A 21,560-nucleotide genomic window follows, 5' to 3' on the forward strand; every position below is an offset into this window, starting at 1 on the left:
ATTTTATAAAAACTCTATAAGATACTCTTTAGAAAAGAATACATGATATCAATTATTATTTGTAAATAAAACCTAATATGTTTTTACTGGTAAAATCACAGCAATTTTTCTTAAAATGTCATACTACCAGAAATGAGTGAGAAAAGTAAACAAAATTGTATGAAGGACCTGTAAAGAACAAGCACCACCATGGAAACAGCTGACCTACAACATGCTGTTAAATGGCAATAGGGCGTCATGGCTGCTTATCATATCAAACCGACTGCTGGGTTTTGCCAAAGGCAGTTTGTCCCAGCATTTTATTCAAGTATGCAGAATGGAGGTTGGTTCAAAGAAACTTATTATGAGGACAAATTGGACTGCGGCTTTGGGGAAAAAGAAAGCGTTTAGAATCCAGCCGTTAAGTGAGCAATTCTTATTATGTGGTATGGACTGCTGCTGTTGAAGCGTGTGTGTGCACAGGTTTGATAGGAAGAATGACTCAAGCCGCAGCGTTTCTGAATAAATCTGCATCAGTTAAGAACATTTTCTGAGAAATGAGGTGAAATCGTTCAAACTTTATTCAACACATTCACAATCCAACAACACAAAAGCTTTGGGGCCCCATGTTCTGATTGTCTCCTGTTTTTATTGTTTTGTTTTTTTCTCTAAAACCCTTCATTTATTCACACTTTTGGACCAAACCAAAGAAAAAAAAAAGACCAGAAACTTCCCAGTACAGATAAATGACTTAATTACACATGAATTCTTAAAACAGAAAATGGTGAAAAACAGTGTTCAGATTAAAGTAAGAACAGATGGGGGTGGTCAGCAATTTAAGACACGTTCTAAAACTTTTTAGTTCTAAACTTTCATCTCCCTTCAGTTTTCTTTCCTTATTCCCCAGAACACAAAAATATTCTGGTACATGAAAAAAAAAACTTTTATGGGAAATGGAATAGCTGATGTGAACAGGAGGTTTGTGTGTAACATTTTTCAAAGTACCTTTCACATTTTTAAATAACGGGGCACTTAAGACATGACAGACCATTACTGTAATGTTCCCACAAAGAAGCAGGGAAGCAAATGCCTTATTTAACAAAAAAAAAAAAAAAACACTTACAGCAAATTACTGTCTAGAAGACATATTTCATAAAGGAAAGAAAAAAGAAAACAGAATCCCAGTTTGACAAAAACATGAGAATAAATACTTCAAGACATCCTATTTGAACAGACTTAGTTAATTAAACTTCATAACCATAACCTTCACTTGAGAGATGGTAGAAAATTAGCAGTATACACTTCATACTCATAATGAAAGTACTCAAACTTCACCTTTTCATAGAAAAACCTGAAGAACCCATTACCTTACAGTTACCTTTATGATGCATTATGAAATATTCCATGAGAAAAATTAAATAAATCTGCTTCAGTATTGTTTTTACAAGCTAAAGTTTTTTTTTTTTTTTTTTGTAGAATGTTATTTTCCCACAACCAGGACATATTAGGTTACATAACCAGCTTTAAAAAAAACTCTAAAAGGATTAAACAAGGCTTAAAAGCTTTGATGAGTCAAACATAATTAGCAATGGAAACACAATTTTTTGACTTTAAAAGGCATGTATCACCGGTTTAACACTATTTTTTTGTTGAAATCTGTTCGGGCTTATAGTATATGTTTATTTTAATTTCAATGTCTCAAACTGAGATATTAATGTTTTTTTTTTTATATGGAAAAAAGGCAAGCTCAGGACAACTGCATTACTGTACATTTTGGGACATGAAAGCATTTATAATGCATGGGAAACCAAAGAAGAAAGTAATTCTTAGCTCAAATTCATTGTTAGAGATGGTCAGTAGATTGGAGACCTTATTAACCAGCATCCCAATTGGCGATTTAGAAGCATTTTTTAATGAGGCATATCTACCCTTAATTTGTTACCATGGCAAATAACTATAAATTGTGTGATAAAATCTAGCATTCAAACTGTCGACATTCTGGCAAAACGGGCATTATATCTACTCAAGTTCTGAACAACATTGTTATTGTGATGTATCAGCTCTTGCTTTTTTTTTTTTTTTTTTTTACTGTGACTGGATTAGTCTACTTTACACTATTGAGCCCTGCAGTGTTTTTGAATGGATTAACCCAGAAGTCTTAACTACATTCATGGGTTTGTGTGTTTTTCCCATGAGTAATCGAGTAATCACAATGAAGACATTCTTGTAATTCTATGCACACCAACTGTCTCATTAGCCACACTCCGGTGGGTCTACAGTACCTGTTCATGTAACAGCCATAACAGCCTATTGTTTGGCCCTTAAAAATTTTGAGTTTGCATCAACCACACCGTTGGTTGCAAAGGGTGTCAAAGTACTGATTTACAATCTATCATTCATTTGGCTCAGAATAGAGGCTTCTTAATAGTTTGGAGGTAAACAAGATAGAAAATGGCCAGAAAGAAAAAGAAAAACAAAACATGTTCCATCTTAGTAACTTTTTAGAACAATTAATTGTTTTATGGCTCTATGAGGATATTTGCCCTTTAAAGCATAAACATGTATTACTATACATTGTTTTTATATATGTAGTGTTGAATCGTCTTCATAAGACTTTTTAATGTTACAAGTACACCTAATCTATTGTGTGTTATTTGTGTAGCTTTACAGAATCGTCATTTATTGTACTTCTATACACTGCAAAAAACTGAAATCTTAATAAGTAACTTTTTCTTAAAATAAGTGAACTTTTTCTTGAGTTGAGTAGGCAAGTGAGACACTTTGCGAATGGAACCAGACAATTTACATTTGAGACTAAGAAACAACAATTACATTGTCTTATTTCAGGTGCATATTATCTAATTATCTTAATTTAAGCATAAAATTTCTAATTTTATTGCCAACTCACATTATCTACCCAATCAAATTAAGGGGAAATACATTTAATTTAAGAAACCTTTACTTGTTTCTAGATCATTTTTGCAGTGATGGATAGTTGCAGTTTTCAAAACATGTTTTAGCTGCAGCAAATCACCATTAAATCTCAGCTGCTTAAAAAAATAAGCTTATTTAAGATTTGATGCATTTGTTAAAATGAAGGGGAGTGTTATACACCGCCAAAAACATAACATTGCTGTTCGAATTGAAAATGATCTTTAACACAAACACAAAAACACCAATTTCCTGTGCATTCAGAGACTCTTAAGTTCTCCTTCTCTATTCAAGCTCCACCAGACTTTAAATATTCGCACCCTCTCTAAAACATAAGTCATAATGCTTGATTCATATTCACGTAACATGATTTGTGTGCTTTTATGTTTGTATGTAAACTGGACATAAACAAACAAAAAAACACTTAAAAACGCAGCACATCCGAGCTTCAGAGGGGATTTTTGTCGCTGTTTCCTGTATCAAATGTGTAAAGAAATAATTTCATATTGTTTCCATGTCTTATTCCATCTGCTCTGTCCGAGAAAGTTTTGTTATTAGACATATGAAAATTAGATCATAATTCAACCTTTTTTTCCCTGCAAATAAAAGGTCAAAATACAGAACAGCACTGGTAATAATAAATCAAGCGTAACAAATAAGAGTTTGCAGATTTATGACATTTTTTTTTCCCATGTTTCTTATAGTATAGAGTATGTATTTTAGAGTGGCAACTCCTTGTTTTGCAGCTGCACTGTATTTCTTCATGTCTAAAATTCTGACCCCTTTCTATACCTTTCTTAAATTACAGTAAAGCCCAAAAATATTCTCCTCAGCAATTTTTATATTAGTGAAAGAAAATAAACGATTTAGAGCTAATCAGCCAGACCCCCATATCAAAATCTGAGGGAGATTCTTAAAGATAGCTCAAGATAATGGTAATGGCGAAGAGGTTTTCCTACCTCAGACACTTTTACGGAAGAAAAAATCCCCACAGCACCAGTAGAAACATATAAAATGTCAGTGAAGATGTGAAGGCTTTGGTAATTGTAAAGCTAAAAAGGCTTCCATGTCTATTATTGAGAAAGCTATCAATTATTTTCAACTAACCTTTTTAACAAGGTAAACATATTTTTAACATTATTTTAGTATCTTCTAATATATCCCATTCTCATTTCTCCTCAGAAACTTAATGGAAATACGTTGAAGGCAAAATCTTCCAGGAGTTTGAATAATTTTAGGCTTAACTGTAGTTTCCCTCTGCAACTTCAAAGCTTACAGTATTCAGAAAGAAAACATCCATAGTCACATTTAACACCATCCAAATGGCTCAAAGCTGGTTTTGTGGTATTACACATTACTGTAATATTCTTCACAATCATGTTTGCCATAGTGACAAAAACACACACACACACACCCCTCCACACCCACATAATAACACAGAATAACAGCCATGCTGTTGCTGCTCTTTCAACATAGGGCACAGAGTCTTTTACTAGCTCACATCTGCAACTCTTACAGTACATAATCCAAAAAGAAAAAACTCATAACTTAGCTTTAAAGTTACATATTTGTTCACCTTAATACAGTGTTAATTAAATTACAGCTTAAATAAGAGTAGAGGACAGTTAAAGTGGATAAGTGATGACAGTTTGTGACTGCAGCAGGTCGCACTCTCTAAATGTACACACCCTTAATTTCAGGTTCAGTTCAAAAAGAGCAGCTTTTCATTGGTGGAATGTGTCCCAAATGAAAACATACAGGTATGTAACCTTAGAGCATTTGCCATAGGAGGTACCATGAGAAAAGATGATTAAATATTCAAGCACTGTGACCCGCAGTCTTCAAGTCTTTGTCTTGCATCATTGTCATATAGATATCAGATAGGGCAAAGAAGTTCCTCGATGATTATGGACTCTGGACCTTTAATATCAAAATTCCATGAATCTTATTGCAATGTTTAAATGTTAAGTCTCCACTGCAAAACCTTTGTTTTTGACAGGTTATGTTAAGACAGTGCAAGACGAGACCGCCAGTGGCAATCAGGGCAAAGGGAGATCTCGGCAGAGGGGGATCGTATTGTAGGGGCTTGTAGATATATCAGCTATGAATTCCACAGAGGTCCATGGCTGAATATACAGCTTTTATACTATATATGGCTCAATCTTTGCCTGCCGTGGTCGTAATAGGTGGCCAAAATTTAGTATCCAGATGTTTCCAGACTTTCCCTCCATAAAGCATGAAACTGCACCCACCGTTGTCCTTCTCTCTCTCGTCTGCTTTGGGTTTTAGACTTTGAAAAGAAGAAAAGTTAGGGAGGAGATCTCAGTGTGGGTCTTTGTACAGTTGACAGCCGATCCACTATGTCTTTGTGTGTCTTTAAGTGGCATATATGCTAATTAGAGAGCAAGGAAACCAGAGCTGAAGAAAGGGAAAACAAAGGGAAGTGATTCGATATCCGTCCAGTGATCAACACAAAGCACATTCTGTGCCTTACAACATCGCTGATATCACTACCTCTTCATTCGTCTCAGGACTCTAGCTCCAGGTTTGCCCTGTTGTTTTTCTACCACTTTAACGGTTCTACATACCAAATCAGGAGAGGCACATGGTTGAAATTGGATAACATTTTCCTTACCAGATACAAATTAGGGAAAGCAAAGTCCAAAGTGTTTGATTAACAAAGCATGGCTGTTTTGTTTTTTGTTTTAGTGGGATTAGTAGAAATGTGCAGTCAACTGGGCACTAATAAGATATTCCCATTTTGTTAGAGGATTAGGGTTCTAACTTTGTAGTTCCTTCACTTTGCTTTGGGGTAGATTTGGACTCTGTTCCTGAGGCAGGGCTGTGAACAAACGGAAGAGGTGGTTGGCTGCGATGGACCTGAGAATGCAGAGGCAAGGCTGTGGCGATGTGCTGTCGGGGGACGTGTGACTTCAGATAACCTCGGCGGTGTCGCAGGGACTGAGAATGAAGAAGTATGCGTGTGTAAGAGATCTCTGGCATGATGTATTTGAGGCAACGATCCTGTGCCTCTCGGCTTATATTCACTGGGAGGTCATAGCCGACAATGTCGACTTTGTCACTGGGCTGCCAGGGACGAAGATCCTTGTTTTTGATCTCTGCAGCTGAGCGTGGAAGTGGCATTTTCCCACCAAAACAAGTCCCCATAAGCCTTTCTTGGGCCTGCCGAAGCAGTTGCACCTCCTTCGCAACACAGTCTAGACCCAAATCTGATAGTTTGACCCAAAGTGAGGCATTAAAGTATTCATAAAGGTACGCATCTATGGAATTCCAGGCTTGGATCTTTTCAGGAAGACCTGGTGACAGCTTTTTCTTGGAACCTTCTGTACGCATATTTAGCTTGACATACAGGATGTCCTCCATATCCCATGAAAGTAGATGGTGGAGAAGGATAAGCGATTCATCAAAGTACTCCGAAATCATTACTAGGGAGAACACTTTTTCAACTTCCGCAGCAAATTCGTGTGCATAAGCAATGTCTTTTGCTGGGCGATCTTTGTCTCCACCTAAGTCAAAGGTCAGGGTGTTACGTGCATACATGGAGTCTATCTCTTCTGGCCTGTAGTAGCGTAAAGGTTCCACCAAGAACTCTTCCAGAGAACCATTGGGGACTCTCTTGAAGCTCATACAGTGTCGACTGTAGTATGTAAATAAGGACTCAAACATTGAGGCTGGCTCTCTCAGGATTGTAATATAAATTGTATCATGCGGCATCAGCCGTTGCAATGCTGTTTTATTAAAACGCATGTGGTTGGTAATCAAGTTTGGTCGCAGCGTGTGCAGATGGACGAAGTGAGAGGAGAAAGAACGTGGGTAGCAGAACTGATGACCACATGCTTGTACTGGCAATGCCACTGTCAAGTTGTTGCGCTCTGCAAAGCGAAACAGGATGTTCTGCATGGTGGTGCTGGCTGTTTTGTGTGTCTTAAGGAAGACGATGTTTGAGTGTTTAGGCTTTGCGCCCTGGGCCTGGTGGGAGCAGCCAAAGTGAAATACCTCATTGTTCCTAAAGAAAAAAAGAAAGCAATACATTTTTTTTTGCTGGATACAAAACTGCAAAACTTGCCCTAAAATAAAATCATGACATTGGTAATATTACGCAATGAAAACAAGAAAGACAAAGGGACAATGGTTTAAATGAGGGTGTTTACACCGGTAGCATGGGTAAATCATCTTTTTTATGTATTGTGGATTTAATTCAATCCTCACCAGGTGAAGTGGCCCCCATGGTGCAGCAGAACACTGACAGTACAGATGACAATGAGGACCAGAAATATCTTCTTCTGCCACTTCATTTGGACTGTGGAAGAAAAAAGGGACAATCAGACCATGTATAACAAGAAACAACAAAGCAAGTGCAGGAGAGAGGTGAAAATGAGAAGTAGAGGTGATAATGAGGCAAAACATATTAAGAATGAGCTGAAAAGGGTGAGGCTTTAAATGAAAAAAACAGGACTAAACAGGAAAAAGGAAATGGGAAGAGGGAAACCACATAGGAGAGTCAGATATCATTTATCAGGAAAGTATGAGATTTGACTAGGGTGTTGCTAAGTTTTACTGTTCATCAACACATTTATGTTATCTGACCTCTTTTTAGTTAAATTATAGAAAGACAGCTCCATAAATAAGGTACAAAATCCCCAAAATCAAGAGCATGGCCATAGAAAGTTTACAAACGACTTCAATCCTAGAACATCAGTGGAATCTGAGAAATCTCCAACCTGCTACCTTTAGCCTTTACATGCAAAACAATCATCGATGTCTCTCATTACACTCATTACACTCATGCTACCGCCCCATCATCAGCTGCTAAAAACAGACTAAAAACATTACCTCACTCCTTGTGTTTCCCAATCGGAAACATACATTTTACCCAAAATATATATATTACTGCCATTCTCTAATTAAAATATAATTATTACAAATCGGAAATAGTTTTCGCAACAATAACATCAATTCATTGGTTTTTATTTTAGGATTTTATTTGTGTCGCTTCTATATTTGTCCATGATTCAGGGATATAATGCAAATTTTTCTTTCTGTGTTCCTGATTTTACCAAAATATTAAAAGGTAGAGGTAATTATCTCATAATGGTGTGGCTGGAAGGTTGTAAATCAAGAGAAAAGAGTAGGATTTTAAACTATCTACATTAAAAAGCAGATTTTTAAAAACTTTTTAATGAGTCTTGTGGTGGGTTGAGCATCTCATGTTATCACAATAGGGAAGCATGCCATAACTCAAGGATTAAAAAAAATATATATATATTTTAATCTAAACATTAGAAAATATCCTCCGTTGATATGAAAATGACTCTGTATTTTTTGATTAATTTATAAATCATATTTTTTTCTTTGCAATGGTAACACTTAAATCTGTTTGAATGTATTTTTTGGAGGTAAAAAGACAAATGTTTCCCTTTTTTTTAATCCAGGCGTGTCCAGTCTCCTTTCATCGGCTGTTATCGCCCCATCTTTCAATATTCCTGTCTGTGTCCAGCTTTCTACTGCAACTGATAAGAACTCAGCATTATTTATTACTTTTGGAGTTTTTTCAGTATAACTTATCAGGGTTGTAACCCTCCTCTGAGACATAACTGTCAGTGCAAGAACCATATGGTATGAGGACTCTTCTTTGAATGGTGGTTAGAGGTGAGGCTCAAGACAGATAAGAGAGGTGGAACAACCTGGTAGCACAAATATTCCTAAATAACCGCATACAGGAGATTTCTCAACATAGTCACCGAATAACTTCTGAATGTAGAAGATTTTATTATTAAGTCAAGGCCAAGCCTCAAGATCCAGCAACTGAAAAATAAATGTTCTTAATAAATGCATGCGATCTCCCTGTGAGGGTGCAATGGTGAAGGTTATGAATTGAAATCATGTACTGTTTTTATCTACGTAGGTTTATTACATAAATATTTAACAGCTATTATGATCAATACCAACAAATACTTAAAGAAATGTTATGAAATCTTATTTTTTTTATTCAATTCTATGGTACATTTATTAAATAAATGAAGGGGTTAGCAAGCTTCTGTTGCAAGGTGTCCTTGTAGTGAGGACATGTCACTTGTTCTCGGTGTTCATTTGTCCTCACATTTACTATTCAGAGCAGATGGAACTTCTTAATGAGATTACAGAAAATTCTTCTTTTTCCAAGAACCAGAAGTGAAAACTTTAGTTAAGATTAAAAGTTGATTATGGAATTTCATGCAATTTTTGAATCTAATATGTAAAAAAAAGGGAAATGTATCTGATTTCATATCAGACTGTGAGAATTCGTTTTCTATCCATTATGCAAATAAGAGATGTAAAGTGTATATTGAGAATTAAAGCCAATGAAAATGTTCCTTTTAAAAACCGATTTTAAACAAACAAACAAAAATTGCATTGATGTAGCCCTTTGCTATAATACAGGACACTGTAATTATGTTTCTGATCTAATACATTGAGAAACTCAAATAATAACTATATTCATTTCAAAATGATTGGATATTTAACAATAAAGTTAGCAAAGCTGCCTGAACATGATTAAGCTCTTTGTTTGTATGGGAACTTTTATGGGTGTTCTTGTTTCCAGCCAATTTCTTAAAACATGAATACATGTTTTGTATGGTTTGTAATCCTATGATAAACTAGACATCAGTTCATAGCGTAATCCAACTTCTTAAACTGGATTAAATGGCTATAAAGATGTGAATCACTTCTATTTATCTTTGTCCCTCAGCTTCTCAGTAGAAAAAAAACAGCCTCTATCAGTGCGAAAAGCCCAGAAATGAATTGCAAAACACTTGGTAATGACTCTGTGCTACAGCTGTTCACATTCAGCAGCAAAATTAGGCTGCATGAAAGAAAGGCAGAGGCTGTTTCCTGTCCTCAGAGGAGCTGGTTCATAACTCTGTGTGTACATGCCTCCATGGTGGTAGACTGCCCGTCAGAGTTAATAAGAAAAGGGATTCAAGTGGCTTTCAGCGGACAAGCCTTCTCCTCTTAATCAACCTCATTTGCTGCCATCTTGAGCTCCCTTCACCTCACCACTGTCTTCCTCCTGCTCTTGAACTCAAGGCTCTTTAATTAGAAAGGCTCTGACTAGGTTGCACTAACAAACAGCAATAAAGCAAAGAAAAGAAGAAACGAGCGCTCAATTGGTAGGCAAGTGGTTTAAAGGAGAGCAACAAATAGCGCTGTGTTGCTCTCTTATTGATTAGATGATTAAAGAAGGAGGTATCTAAAACTGGCACAGTTAAAGATTGAGCTGATTCCTGAAAGAATGCCGAACTCCCTGTTGTTTATTCACTTTTAATGAATACATAAAACTGAGCAGAGTTAGAACATAATCTAAACGCAATGGAATATACGTCTAAAAACATTAATATCAAACAATTTCAATAGGAAATTGTTTTTTTTCTAATAACATGGCATATGTACTGTAAGATGTAATTCAAATAAAAACATCTTGGGAAAAAAAGGACAAATCTGTAGTCATGTGAGGCCATCAAGAAAGCACAATGCAAGAAACTCAACTTTATTTATAAAGCACTTTAAAAGAAGTGCCATACATACCAAGTACAGTTAAAATTGTATAAAAACCACACAGAATTTTAAATCAATAAAACAAACAGAATAAAATGAATTTATTAAAACAAATAAAACCATAAAAAAACATTAAAACAAACCAAAAGCGCAAAAAAGAAAGTCTCATAAAGGGGGGATATATTCACATTTTTATCTTTGTCGTATCTGTTCTATCAATCATTAATTCGAATTAATTCAGTGTGTTAATTATTCTAATGATCATTATTATGTCTGAGACATCCAGCTTTTTTAATCATGTGAACGAACATAATGTATGTTGGTGCTTTTTAATGAGTTTAGTAATAAATAAATAAAGCTTAGGGGTGCAATTAATGCAGGTTTTAGTGGTATTGTCATTGAAATTCAGACAAAAAATTAAAGCCTAATGCTCTTCTGAATGTAGCCGTTTTAAATAAAGTCCTCTGAGCTGCAGATTAAAGAGCCCCCCTGAAAACAAGCGCTTCCCCTCTGTGTTTCCTTGATATTCAAGCAAAGCCTAAATTGTCTAAATGGATGTTGTCATTCAGGGACTCATATGCTAATGTGCGTCATGTGAAGCTTTGCTTTTGGCACTCGAGCAGCTCTGTTGCTACTTGTTGATACGACATATTGGATTAGAGTTAATGGGTGAGCGCATGTTTGTGTCTTTACCTGCCGGTTAGCCTTTTTCATTGTTTTCCTTGATTCTTCTGCTTCATAGTCTAATATAAACACCTCCACATGTGCTATTTTTTATTGACCATAAACAAGGATGATAATTTGATATCTTTTGTTTGCTTTATGATGAAGAAGTTGTCAGAGACTACTGCTTAGCAATTTTGAAGGCAAACAGTGTTGGGGTTTGGGTTCTTGTCCTATTTTTTTGCAGTCCATCTTCCAGAGGTGATCTGGGGGCTGCTCTGCTGATTGCCTGCACCTGTTTCTCATCAGCTCAAGACTACTTCAATGCTATGGTGTTAACATTAGGTGGTATTCTATTCTGGCTCCTTGCATTGTTTTCCCTGCTTTCTCTGCTCTTACCTGGTTCTCCTTTGCTCCCTTCAGGAAACTAAAGCCTTTAGATTTTGTTCCTGAGCAATCTTCTTACACCATAATTCCCCAGGGACACCTGATCTCTTGGTGCATCTACTGGCTGGCAGCTACGGACTCCTCTCCACAGTTTACTGTGTTCGAACCTCATCCGCTCTCCACTGTTCGCCTGAACCTATGCAACTTCCACTACCTTGGCAATACTTCTATTCTGTGTAAATAAACATTTAAAAGACTACATTGTCTCCTGAGAGTGTTCCGAAATTGGGTTAGATGAAGATCTAAAATCCTGACTAACAATGCGTTACATCTTAAGGTAGTGGCTCCGAAAACTTATCTTGCTTGCCCCTCCTTTGGGTTACAAAGCTGTTTTTATGCCCCTTTTCAACAGTTTAAGTAAAGCCAACAACAGTAACATGCTGAAATAAACTTCAATCTCCTTTAAATCACAAACCTTAACATCTTTTGAGGGTAATCATTGGAAGTTACTAACCGTGTAGGCAAGGGCGTAGGAATATGTTTACAATTGGGGGGGACACATGTCGGAAATCTGAGATTCGTAAATATTCAACAGAAACATATCTTAAGTACGCTACTTAAAAAAAAGGCTATTTAATCTTTTACTTTATTCCTTTATAAATGTGTTTGCAAAAATAATGCATTTAAAATGTACATAATGCATTTGTTCATAAGATGTGAGCATATCACCAAACAAAATGACTGGAGTCTTTTATTAAGCAAAGGGAGATGTCTTTCTAGGGCTTCAGCCCTTGGCATATTTAGTGTCCGCATACGCACTAGAAAATCAAAACAATTCAGTAGGCCACACAAGTGCAAAGTTTGATATGTTTTATTTTGTCAAACTTGCAATAATGGTCAAAAATGAATTTATATAGGTTGACTGACAGAGGGAGCTGACAGTGTGTTGAAGAATTATGGACAGGGCGCTTTGAAGCATCTGGTTCAAAAACGCATTCTGAACCTTTGGTAGAAATCCATCTATCCTTCCATTTTCTGTACACCCTGTCCCTTAGTGGGGTCGGGAGGTGCTGGTGCGGGGTCCACCCTAGACAGGTGGCCAGTCTGTCCAGACCTTTGGTAAAAATGGCGCCTTTAATTCCAATTTGCAGTACAGAACAGAGAAAACTACAGATTTGTCAATGTTGTGTTAATCTGTTTATAGTGTAAAAAGAGGAGCGAGCAGTTTATTTGAGGAAATAAAGATGCAGAAGTTAATTAGTTGGTTACTTAGTGGTTGTGCAGCAGTCCGCTGCACGACCAATGCGGCCGCCGCTGCTAAGAATTATAATTAATTCTCCCTGTGGTTAACTAACGATCAGGAGCGCGGCAGGTATAACATCTGTCCATTTCGGTGAATCAAAACCATGCAAAAAATAAAAAATCCTCGTAAAACGCACGCCCAGACCGGGCTAATTTCAACACAAGTTGTGTTAGGTGACTGTTACTCACACTGACGTTTCTCTTTAAAAAAAATCTGAGTAAGTCCTGCTGCTGTTTCAGCCTTTTAGTTGGTGGTGGCATTGTACTGAAATGAGATATTAAAAAAAATATATAAAAAAAACATTTTGGCTAGCGTGGCAAACGTCTAGAGAAAGTTAGCAGTTAAATATTGGATGAGTGATCAGCCCAAGACTACGGAAGAGGATTAGGGCCACTGGAGAAAAAAAAGTTAAGTGATTTTTACATTTTATTTCAGTTTAATACGGGAAAAAAGTCAGAATTCTGACTTTTATTTTCAGAATTAAGACTTTTTTTTTCTCAGAATTCTGACTTTTTTTCTCAGAATTTTGGATCTTAATGTAGATGGGCACCATGAAGGCAGAGATGTGGAGCACTCAGCTTCACTGACAAAGATGTGAGTTGTTTGAGATGACCAGTGACATATTGGTAGCCTGGGTGCCAGTCAGAACTTAGTCCCGCCCACAAGGTTTGAGTTCGGGGAAGTTCGGTCTGGCTCTGCTCCATAGTAGCTCGAGTATTATCGCCCACTGTCAGGCGATCCAATCAAATTGTCAGGGCGGACTTTATACGATGATGGACAGATGATCAAGAGTAATGTAATCAACCACGTGACCAAAGCGCGCTTGGGTGACAACAATAATGGCTGCCGCTGGAGAGTTTGGGTGAGTAGATTCTGCTATTAGGTCTGTTCTAGAAGATATCGACAGCAAATTAATTTTAAAAGAGGAACAGAGAAACGCGATCAAGTCTCATCTTCTTATTCTAGGCGTGAAACTGCCCGCTTTGATTTTTGTGGACAACAACTATGCCTCGCTTAACATACGTCACGCACTCCGTTGCTCTTATTGGTTGTAGATCTATCCAATTGAGTGCAGAGGCATTTTTTCCCTGGTTCGTTCGAAACACGCCCCATAATCACAGCTCTATGGAGCAGTATCAGACTCATATTCTGACTAGAATTGAGTAGGACTACGTCAGGCTAACACATTGGTGGAAAATGACAGAATTAGGCAACTTTTTACGTGCCCGAGGGGTCCCCTCATTAATGGAGGAGCAGAAGGTCATTAAAACAAGAGAGCTAGTCTCTAAAAGAGACATGGCTATGGCTTGATGCTAACATGTTTGTTGTTAAACATACTTTTGTTATATTACATTTGTGTTGTGTTTTCCAAATAGTGTAGAAAATTAATGGTGGGTTTATAATGTTTACCTTTTATGAGCAGGACAGGAAGAAGAGAAGTGTAGCATTACCTCCAACTAGTTAAACTCATAATTATGAAGTTATTCAACAAATTCCTCAAGTAAAAAAGTGCAACTTTTATTTTTTATTTATTTTATTTTTTTTTTTACCAGATTTGTTGATTAATTTCAGAATTATGTATTCCTTCCAAATTTCCAAATCTGAAGAATTTTTTAAACCAATATCTACATTATTTAACATTTAGTTTGTTTTAGCAGTACTTCCTGTTATATTTCTTTATACGTATATTTTACATTTTCTTGCACAGCAAGCTCAGCAGATTTGAAATTGTGTGCTTGTGTAAACACAAGTAGTCAATCTTTACTCTAAACATATATTCTGGTTATTTTTTAGTTAGACCTTCTTGTTTTTATATATCTGTATAGTACCCCCCCCCCCCCCCCCCCAACCAAAAAAAACTGTAAATTGATTAGAAACATTAATCATCTGTCAGATTTCTGAGAAAAAAGTCAGAATTCTGAGATTAAAGTCAGAATTCTGAGAAAAGTCAGAATTCTGACTTTTTCCCCCATGTTAAACTAAAAAAAATTAAAAATCAGTTAACTTTTTTCAGTGGCCCTAATCCTCTTCCTACAAGACTAAGATGACTAAACCAAAAAGATTCAGTTTCTATATATGAAAGTGAACTGACAACAAGACGTTATAAATAAGCAATATTCATAGCAGCATTCCCGACAGACCATTTTACCTCATTCACAAGTTTCTGACTTTCTGTATCGCTGTTTCCCTCTGAGTGCTCAAACACTCAACAGTTCACAGAGGGGAGGGGGAGTACAGTGACGTAATGCTATGCTGCACCTTCAAAATAAAAGCACGATAGTTAAAAAATTGTCAAAATCTAATATTTTGCGGTACAATTTTTGGGGGGGACATATCCACCTAGCTTTTATATTGGGGGGGACATGTCCCCCCCGTCCCCCCCGCTTCCTACGCCGCTGCGTGTAGGAGAATTCAGCATCTCTCTTTATAATAAAAATAAAACCTTTTCAAATATGTCATGTTATGATATGACCCAAATCCTACACAGCGAGAGTCAAAGAAATGACAAACACGACATCCATGCTGGATGACCGGCTTAATATAAAAAACACAGCAGGACTTTGACTACGGCTAACAGGATCTTGCATATTTACATTTCACAGTGTACACACCTACAGTAGAGGGAGACAGCTGAGCCCGTCCTAGTATGGAGGAAAACAAGGTCCTTGCAACCAACAGTGAGCTGTAACTATAGTCTGGTCATTTGACTTGACATGTGAGCTTTCAGGATCTTTCACATCAAAGCTTTGTATTTTTTCCCCTCAAAAATCAGTTTTACAGAACAGTTTTTGCCCTGTACATAAAAGCTTGATTTTCCTCCCAAAACATGTGAACTGCAACCCACATTAAAAGCTTGTTATCTTCAAACAGATGGAAGACAAACAAGCCATCAATTACACTCATAGGGGTAGATCTACGAAGCTGCTTCTTTAGTCCATGCTTTATTTATCTTTCTGTGCTTAATTTCTGAACTAACCGAGAAATCAGACTTATCTGACTGTATTAAAGGTCCAGCAGGTTTGCACATCTTTTTTTTTATTAATCCTTGCCTAAGCCAAATAAAATATTACAGAGGCAGCAATGAAACAAGGACTATTTCCTGGCTCATCGGTATGTTCAGATAGCAATGGTCAGTGTACATTAAACTCTTTCAACAAAAAGATTCTTTCTGTATAGGTAGACAGTAAAAAAAAAAAAAACAAGTACCAACCACTTAGCCAGCTGGTAAAACATTTACGCTTATTATTAAGCTGAACACACTGCAGCAGCACCATCATGATGTGGGCATGCTTTGGGTAGAGCTGAAAACAGGCTATCCTGGAATAAATAACTAAGTTTTAGAAGGGCTTAAGCTCACATTTTAATCTATATGATTGGCAAGAATTGGAATTTATATTTACAGACACTCGGCAACAAGCAAATAAGGACAGGCAAAAATTCCAGCCTCTGTACATCTTCATAATACAAAGTCCTTACACCCAAACGGCTGTGAAGTGAACGAGTGGAAAAATACAACCAAGCTCGTCTCCATCCAAATTTTTTTCAAGGCGCTATGACAGATTTAACAAAGTTTCAGGAAGCCTGACTCTTCCTTCAAACGCAGGGTGCTGAGAGGACTGAGGCATGTGGTAAAACAATGGGGAAGTGAACAGAAACAAAACACCAAACTGGTATGTGTACTTTTAAACAATTTAGACTAAAAGTGGAACCACTGGGAAGTGGAAAACCTGAAATTATAAAGTACAGTTTCGGAGAAGATAATAAAGGACATGCATTCATCACACTATAGAGCAGGGGTGTCAAACTGGTTCCAGAAAGGGAGGTGTGGCTGCAGGTTTTCTTTCCAACGAAGTAATAGCACATCAGTCATCTAATCAAGTCATCATGTTCAGATTGGACTCACTTGATGAGATGACTGGAGTCTGGTGTGCTATTGCTTCGTTGGAAAGAAAACCTGCAGCCACACCTCCCTTTCTGGAACCAGTTTGACACCCCTGCTATAGAGGATATCATAAACATGTCATGTTAAAGATCACAGTCAAAGATGATTAAATGTTGGTAGTTTGTTAGCAGGATCGATTGAAAACTTATAGAAAAGATAGAAAATGAACTTTATTGATTTCACACTGGAGAAATTCACTCTGAATTTAACCCATCCATTGGGCTGCCACTGTGCGGCACCAGAGCAGCAGTGTGGGGTTAAGGGTCTTTCTCAGAGACTCAGAGTGGAGGCTTTGGGGATCAAACCAGGTACTTGCAACCTTCTAAGAGTACAAGCGTACTGCTCTAACCCACTAGGTTAGTTGTAAGTCACAAATTGGTGTAAAATTGACTGCTCTGACCTTTCTGAGTGCTTGCCATGCTTTCTTTCTATTTTGTATACAGTGTAGTGTGTGGCCTGAGGAACAGTCTCTGGATTAGAAAAATAAATAAATCACATTACCAGCATCCCACATTTTTATAGTTCTGCCTGATAAATTTAATTCTATTACACAGTAATTAGTTTTTATATGAGGGTCCCTGATGACTTCTATCTGACCCAATCTTCTTTACTGATAATACAGGAGAGATGTTAGGAAATACTACGATTGTCACCCTAATAAAAAATACATTTAATAAAAGTCTGTTCGGTAAATGTACGGCATGTAGATTTTAGTGCTGCAACTAACAATTATTTTTGCAAATTGATTAATTTCGATTAATTGATGAATAATCAGACAGTCAAAGGTTCCTGAAAGAATATTTTTTAGGAAATTAAACCAGGCGAAACAAAATCTTTTCCACTTGAGGAATTCTGGATGCAGTATATTGACAGATGAAAAAAACATTTTTTTTAATCTTAAAAGCAAACTTTTTACGTTTTTTTTTTTTTATGTTGATACAATCTGTCAGCTAAAGGCATGTTTTACAGTCTCTATAATCCAGTTAGAGTTAGGGTCGATTATTAAATTAACTGAAGATTAGTAAAATAATGGATTAATTGTCTCATTAATTAATCGTTTAGTTGTATATTTGCTTATTTTATGCATTTTCTTTGCGCATAAATGATATGACGTGACAATCATTGTTTTAATATGTAAATAATATTCTCAGACATCTTGGTTTGAGTTCTCACGGCCTTTCGTTCATTTAATGGGGAACGCCGTTTTTTTTTTACATCGGCCCCTTGATTTTACGTTATTACATCATGTTCTATTCACCCACATGAGTAACGTCTCCCTATGGGCAACGACTTGAAGGCAAAAACTAAACTGTTCATAATTTGTTCTTTATGATACGCCAGCATTTATAACATGTAGGCATTTTTTTGCAGAATCATTCTGTCCCATATCACACCTACTAGAAGCAGAGATGTTTTTTCTTAGTTCCATAATCTTTGGTGCTGGTCTAATTTTCAAGGAAATCTCTCCATGAATACCCTGTTGGTTACAGAAGGAATCTACTTCTTTATTAGAAAGTAGTAGTAGTTTATTAGCAGTAGTTTATTTAATAACAGAATTATTTCCAAAAGTCTCTCAAACATTTTTCTTTTTTATTTCTGTCAACGCATAGACAATGATTGTTGTAGTAAACAACTACAGTCCTATAGAAAATACTTGTTATAGTTACTGGTTACTCATATTAAAGAGAAAATTTTGTTTAATGGCGGGTAAATGGTAAGTGAATCAGTGTAGCTTGCTTTGTTGCAACATAAGGTTATATGGTGCATAGATAGACAGGTGAAATGGGAATGCAAAGGGAGCAAAACCTCCTTTGATTTGGTTGAGAACAGTAATAAAGAAGCAGAAAAGTCCAGAGTGGAAGATATAGCATTTGAGGAGTGAGGAGGAAGCTTTGGGTCAAAGGATTATGGGATGTCTGTATGACTGTTGGCAGGATAGGCGGATGCTGAGCTCCTTCCAGAACTGAACTTACTGAAGAATTTGTTGGCTCTGTCCAGACCTCCTTCTGTCTGAAGCCTGTGATCTCCTTCATCTCTAACCACTCATGTTCTTTGTAATTAAAGAATGACCGTAAAAACCGCATCATTACATTAAAAGATGGATCAGGCCAAGCCAAGCAACTCCACCAGAGTTGCCTTTTTATTAAAAACAGCCCATGTTCCAGGAAAGCTTTGTGAGGTTTTTATCTTTGAAATCCTCTAAATCAGTTTGAGACATAAGGTCTCCAATCATTTTCAGGGCAGCTGTGATTCCCTGCTGGCCATTTCTCTGCAGTTTCCATCTCTAATATAGAAATACATTTCATACATCTCATACAAGGTTACCTTAGAGTTTTATCTTCTATTATTTCAAATCCAAAACCTGTCATGATGATTTAATTAACACAAAGAAAAGTCTGTTTCACAGTAAAGTCATTATCCAACACAATGGGGAAACACCCAACTGGTATGTAACTACATATGTTTTCTTTTTTTTTCTCTGCTTATGTCCTCTTATATAACCATGAGAGCAGATATAGAACTGAGATTTTCTCTGCTTGGAAGCTGGAGCTCTGGTTCTACAGGAATCCGAATCAAATGCTTCTTTTCATTTAGTTTTAGAGGGGATCTCAGCTTTTGTCTGTAACAACTGTTCAGTTCTTTGCTCAAACCTCATAGGCGTCTTTTCCATTATCGTTACATTAATCTTCAACTCAGTGCGCCTACTTCCACCCTCCTCCTCCTCCTTTTCACTGGGTAGAACATCTTCCTCCAAGCCCTTCAAACACAAAACTTGCTTTAGGCTTGGGAGGGGCCTGATCCAACAAATTAGTTCAAAATATTGCTTGGAATTAGTGCTTACTTGCTCTGACTGTAAAGCCCTAGGTAAAAACAGATGCGGTGTAACTGTTATTTCCTGATAAGTTAAATATTTACGTGTGTAACATGATGTAACATGGTTATATGGAAGTATTGCAAGACAAAAGCTTAGAAGAAACTGCTTCCTGTCATGTACTGTAAACCAGTTTACATCTGACATCTTTACATACACTGAAAAATATTCCAGAAATATGCCTTGTTTGCATGCTTCAGTCTGCTATAATGCTACTTTTGGAGTCTGTATAAAAATATGAGGAAAGGTAAAAGCATTGGATAATTCCCCCACTGTTGAGGGGTACGAGGATGTTAGTAGTATAACAGGAAAAGCTGTCAAACAAAAAATGACTCACTCTTCTAAATTAGCCCCTACTCAACCCTTTCTCAGTCAGCTATGTTCCAGAGAACTGGTCTCACATACCACAGAGTGTATCATAAAGCACCAGTAAGGAGTTGCACGTCAGTGAAACCCGCCGGGCTTGTTTCCTGGATGGGGACGCCTGTGGAGCTGCCTGACGGTTGCCTTTTGTATCTCTTCTTCTTTCAATAGGTCTGCCTTGAAACCCAGTCGGCCTCAGCATAAGGCAGCTCAAAATTAGTCTGGTTCCGCTGGAGGATTCTTCCTGTTAAAAGGGAGTTTTTCCTCTCCACTGTCGCTATGAGCATGCTCAATGTCAGGGATTGCCTTCAATTCAATGAGTCGATGCAATCAGCTGGTTTTCTTTAGATAGAAAACTTTGAATCAGTTTGAATGTATGATCTGGTGAATTGTTAAATGCCTTGAGATGTAAACTAAATTAATTGAATTGAAATGGTTGTTAAGATTTAGAGCTGCCGTGTTTGCACCATGACGTGATCAGCTTTACAATCATAAAACTGATTAACACTACAGCACTGTAACTGTATTGCTGTTTATGATATCAATAAAAATAGAAATGACAGGATCGGAATCCAATATAAAATCCAACCAATTAGTCAAAATAGGAGCTGTTATCCAATGTGAGTATCCGATAGGTGCGTCTCCATCAAAATTTGGAAAACATATGGATTTATTTCTGGAAGCTGAATGTAGCAGCGGCAGTTTGAGAGCACTTTGGATTACAGCAAAAAATAATTTGGTGAATCCCTTAACCTGGATAAGCAAACATGTTGCATTTGTTGTAAAGCATCAGCAACTTAGAGCTGTAATGAAAACACAATCCCCCCGTGCAGGTTTCCCAGCTGGAGGGGAGAAACCCCCACAAACTGGCAGTCACAATCTTCCTAACAATCCACTATCACAACAAGGTCAGCTCTAAACTGTCGTTACAGATTCCATAGCTGGCTTCATCCCTAAAGAGATGCTGCTTTTAGCTGAAAAAATGCATTTCTAAAAAGATGCATATTTAGACACCAAATATGAACTGTAAGGGAAAAAATACCTGTCACAAAATTCAGAATTCCACAGCTTGAGAAATTGAGGAATCAGAATTTTGTGCTTGTCACCACAAAAGACGACATACTTAAAGAGATCACAGATGGTTTGGGCTGTGTGTGATTTCATTTTTCATTCCTGGCTGTTTTGAAAGAGCTATTTTTTTAGTAAAAAATAGACAGTATTCTATTTATTTTGTATATTTAATTTTTTTTTCCAGCTCCAGTGTTGTTTAGAAAGTAAAGATTATTGATCTTTTTTGATTTTGCTATTATCATTATTTACCGGTATGTTACTGTAAGATTGTCTGAAAATTTAAATAATATTACTTAACACAATAATTTCTGTGACAATCTATTTCAGTTTCTTATTGTGAATGGCCGACTAGAGTCTTCTTCTTTTTTCTAGGATAAAACTGAGAACAGTTTTTACAAACAATGTAAATTGCAAAATACTAAGAGAGAAATAGAGCTTTGTTAATACGATTTGGGAGATCAGAGAAGATCAGAAATTGGAGAACAAACTAT

General features: G+C 36.8%; 1 protein-coding gene across 2 annotated transcripts in view; it reads right to left on the minus strand.

Annotated features, from left to right (window-relative positions):
* Nucleotides 1-2,860: 2,860 nt before the first annotated feature.
* Nucleotides 2,861-21,560, minus strand: part of gal3st3 (galactose-3-O-sulfotransferase 3) — a 43,030-nt gene continuing 24,330 nt past the window's right edge. For both annotated transcript variants that reach the window (XM_038291340.1, XM_038291341.1), the window contains 2 exons: nucleotides 7,141-7,231; nucleotides 2,861-6,937 (listed from right to left, as the gene is read on the minus strand). In XM_038291340.1, coding sequence (XP_038147268.1) covers nucleotides 5,683-6,937; nucleotides 7,141-7,231 — 1,346 coding nt within the window. In that variant the 3' untranslated portion in view covers nucleotides 2,861-5,682. The remainder of the gene's footprint in view (nucleotides 6,938-7,140; nucleotides 7,232-21,560) is intronic.

This window comes from Cyprinodon tularosa, unplaced genomic scaffold, assembly GCF_016077235.1.
Source record: "Cyprinodon tularosa strain WSP-4 unplaced genomic scaffold, ASM1607723v1 ctg299, whole genome shotgun sequence".
Taxonomy (NCBI): Eukaryota; Metazoa; Chordata; class Actinopteri; order Cyprinodontiformes; family Cyprinodontidae; genus Cyprinodon; species Cyprinodon tularosa.